The sequence below is a fragment of the Suricata suricatta genome, chromosome 11 (assembly GCF_006229205.1).
Source record: "Suricata suricatta isolate VVHF042 chromosome 11, meerkat_22Aug2017_6uvM2_HiC, whole genome shotgun sequence".
Taxonomy (NCBI): domain Eukaryota; kingdom Metazoa; phylum Chordata; class Mammalia; order Carnivora; family Herpestidae; genus Suricata; species Suricata suricatta.
In genome coordinates, this window is record NC_043710.1 from 13283458 (window position 1) to 13287496 (window position 4039).

At 36.1% G+C, this 4039-nt stretch overlaps 1 protein-coding gene across 1 annotated transcript; it reads right to left on the bottom strand.

Annotated features, from left to right (window-relative positions):
* Positions 1-2797: 2797 nt before the first annotated feature.
* On the bottom strand, positions 2798-3739 carry LOC115271779 (olfactory receptor 8K3-like). Its single transcript, XM_029914730.1, is given in 1 exon segment — positions 2798-3739. A coding segment is annotated over 1 exon segment (942 nt).
* Between the last annotated feature and the right edge of the window lie 300 nt (positions 3740-4039).

Here is a 4039-nt window from a genome sequence, read left to right on the forward strand (position 1 = left end):
TCTTGTAACTATAGGTGAATCTGCATTTGTGATTTTTGTCTTGTAAATTTAACGTTAGACTGTTTATACTTTTACATCTGATCTTCTTTACTATGGATAATAATTTTGAGAGTCATCCATATTTTTGTGCATACCAATAATTTATTGCTTTTTATAGCTGAATGGTATTCACTTGTTGGGATATTCCACAAATTTTTATCCATTGTCAAGTGGAAGAACATTTGAATTATTTCCTAAATCTGATTATTATAAGTAAGTTTTCTGTGGACTGTCACACACACATTTGCAATAGAATGTGTTGTCTTTTTTTTTTGGGTAAATACATGGCAGTGTAATGTCTAAATATATTAGCTGCTTTTTTACTTTTTATGATAATAAATCATAAACCATATGGTTTTAAAGTATTTATACGATTTTAGCTTTCCATCAATAATTATGAAAGCTTTCATTCACCCATATACTCACCAAGAACTAGATAATATCCTTGATATATAGTATTATCTCACTGAAGTTTAATTTGAAATTCATAAATGAAATTAATGCTAGGCAATCTTTTCTGTTAGTGGTAGTTCCTGATGTAAAATTATTATTTCCTATGAAGAATATAATATTTTATCTTCTTAAAAGGTTTTTAACGTTCATTTATTTTTGAGAGACTGAGGCAAACCATGAGTGTGGGGGGAGGGGCGGAGAGAGAGGGAGACAGAATTCCACGCAGCTTCAGGCTCTGAGCTGTTGGCCTAGAGCTCAACACCTGCTTGAATCCACAAATGATGAGATCATGAACTGAGCCAAATTTGTACGCTTAACCAACCAAGCGACCCTGGTGTCCCAAAAATATTCTTTCCATATACTTAGTAATGAAATAGAGACTTTTTTTTTTTTTTTTTGCGAGACTGAGGGTGCAAAGAGTGAGTGGCAGAGAGAGAGAGACAGAGACAGAGACAGAGACAGAGACAGAGACAGTGACAGAAAGAGAGAAGAGAGAAGCGGGGCTTACTCAAAGTGGGATTCATGTTTTTACCTGAAGCGTGACTGCTGTTCACCTGAAGCTAGGTCATGTTTACCAGAAAGGGCTCTAGCTCACCTGATGTGGGACTTGAACTCCCAAACAGTAAGATCATGATCTGAGCCAAAGTCAAATTCTTACCCAACTGAGCCACCCAGGTGCCAAATAGAGACTAAATTTTTCAAGTGAAGGAAATATTTTATTGAAATTTATAAGTCTTAATACTTTATTTTTCTCTTTTTGGCTTACACTCTGAGGGTTAATCAAAGCACTCAAATATTTATTTTAGGATGGGATATTGTGGTATGTTTATTTACCATTTGTTTTTACAGATCCATTTATTATTAACATTTCACTGTAACTCTGTCCAACCTACATAATCTAAGAAACATGTATTTCCTTGTATTTTTTACAGGCATAGCTCATAGTTAAGCATATATTTTTAATAATTAAAATTAAACCATAAAAGCACTGCTAGTATTTATTTTAATAACTCTCTCTCTATAAATATATATTCTTATGAATTATTTTTATTTGAATTTTATTGGCTTTACAAATAATTTTATTCCATGATGATGACCTCAGAAAATAGCCCAGTCTCTCCATGATGCAAATAAGTCTTTGGAATGTAAAAAAATAAAATGCTAAAAATAAACAAAAAATAGGGGATTTGGGGAGTGTCAAGTAGGAAATATGTCCAGAAAAGCACACCAAGTATATACATATGTAATCACATTTTCATGTCTTAGTCATAGAATTTTCTTCCCTCTTTTTTTTCAGGCAGGGGTAGGGTCATTAAATCAATGTAGTCAAACAATGTACCCTGATCAAAATATAGTACACACTCCCTTGGACCAAATTTGTGGAAAGTCAGCCATGAGAAAGAGGCAACACTGTTATTTATGACAGAATAGTCCTCTTATGCAAGTATATAATATAGAAACAACTAGAACATGACATTTACACAAAAATTATTCTTGTTCTACAAAGAGATAAAGTGTAACGTTGTTAGACAAAGAAAAAAGCATTTAATTCCAGATCCGGGCACATGGTTGGCTCAGTAGCTTAATTGTCCAACTCTGGATCAGATCTCAGAGATTCTGGGATCAAGCCTCACACGGGGCTCCAAGCTGACAGAATGTAGCCTACTTGGGTTTCTCTTTCTCTCTCTCTCTCTCTCTGTTTGCCCCTCCCGCATGCTCTCTTTCTTTAAATATAAATAAAGAAAATTTAAACCTAAAAAAAAGAATCAAGATCATGCTGGTAAGAGAAATTCAAAAAATCAGAAAAAGTTTGTGGCAGGCCTCATGAAAATAAATTGAGTTGCTATACCCACAATCATAGACAAATGGGAACATTTAATCAAAATTAGATGCTGTGGTCATCTTCTGGATTTTTGAAATGATCCCTGTGTGTACTCTACAGGCTCTCTGGAATGTCAGGAAAGCAAGTAATGACAGCAATGGTGCTCATGAGGAAAGACTGGGACACAAAGACCGCTCATGGAGTGGAAATATTGGGGCAAATTAAGATGCCTTTTGAATTCAAGTTAGTGCGATATACTGAACATCCTTAAAATTACAATCAGATGTATTTCCCTCAAGAATGGAATATATATGTGTTATTTCAGTGTATTCAGAACATTTCAAAGTATGACTGGTACATAGAAGTCAATCTCGAATTACATATTATGTACTAATTTATCCTAGATATTCCTTCTGAAAGAATGAATACAAAGGTTTAATGTTGGTAATCTATTTCATAGAAACCACATAGTAAACAAAAGACTTAAGAAAAGGTACTGCATAACGTTTTCCATAGCCTATGGAAAGCATATTTTACATCTCTGTTCCTCAGGTTATAGATCAAGGGATTCAGCATAGGGATAATGAGTGTGTAAAATGTGGCCGCCACTTTATCAGTGTCAAAAGAATGACTGGACTCAGGTTGCACATACATAAATATCGTAGTCCCATATTACACTGTGGCCACTGTCAAGTGGGACCCACAGGTAGAAAAAGCCTTGTGCCACCCCTCAGCGGAGTTCATCCTGATGATGGCTGCCAGGATCAGCAGGTAAGACACAACAACCATCAGAAGGGATGACATCAAATTAAAAACTGAGAAAATCAGAATCATCAGTTCAATTTCATGCTTATGTGAGCACAGCAAGGATACCAAGGGAAGACAGTCACAGTAGAAATGATTGACAATATTGTAGCCACAGAAGGATGAGGTAAAAATATTTATGGTGACAAACAGGGACACAAATGTGCTGTAGACATAAACAATTGCCACCAGCACCTGACACAGCCTTTGTGACACGATGACTGGATAGAGCAGAGGGTTACAGATGGCCACGTAGCGGTCATAGGACATAGCCGACAGGATGAAAAGCTCACTAACGATGAGCATAATGTAGAGTGCTCCCTGCGTAGCACACAAATAATAGGAAATTGTGTTTTCTTCCACAACAAAACTTACTAACATTTTTGGCCCTATGGTTGTTGAATAACCCAGATCAATGAGAGCCAGGTGCTTGAGGAAGAAGTACATGGGTGTTCGCAGTCTGGAGTCCACTGTGGTGAGGATGATCATGCCCAGGTTGCCCACCACTGAGACTATGTAGATGATGAGGAAGAGTCCAAATAGTGGAGCTTGCAGCTCAGGACGTTGTGTAATTCCCATGAGAATAAATGCATTCATCACTGTCAGGTTGTGCTTTTCCATCCAGGTATCCTAGAACACCTATCCTGGATAGAGATATCATCACAGTCAATAGATATCATGTACTATGTCCTGAGAGAGGTTTTGGTACCCCAAACTAGTATAAATAAGATACATTCAAACTGTCCCATTAAAGATATTTTTTAAAAAAAGCCCATCTCCTATATTGAACAACTATGTATACATGTAGAAATGGAAATAGATCAGTTGTATTCAACGGGAGTCATTTTACTCCATAAGAAATTTTCCAACATCTAGGGACATTTTGTCATATCCAGTAGTTGGGATATTATTGATTTCTAA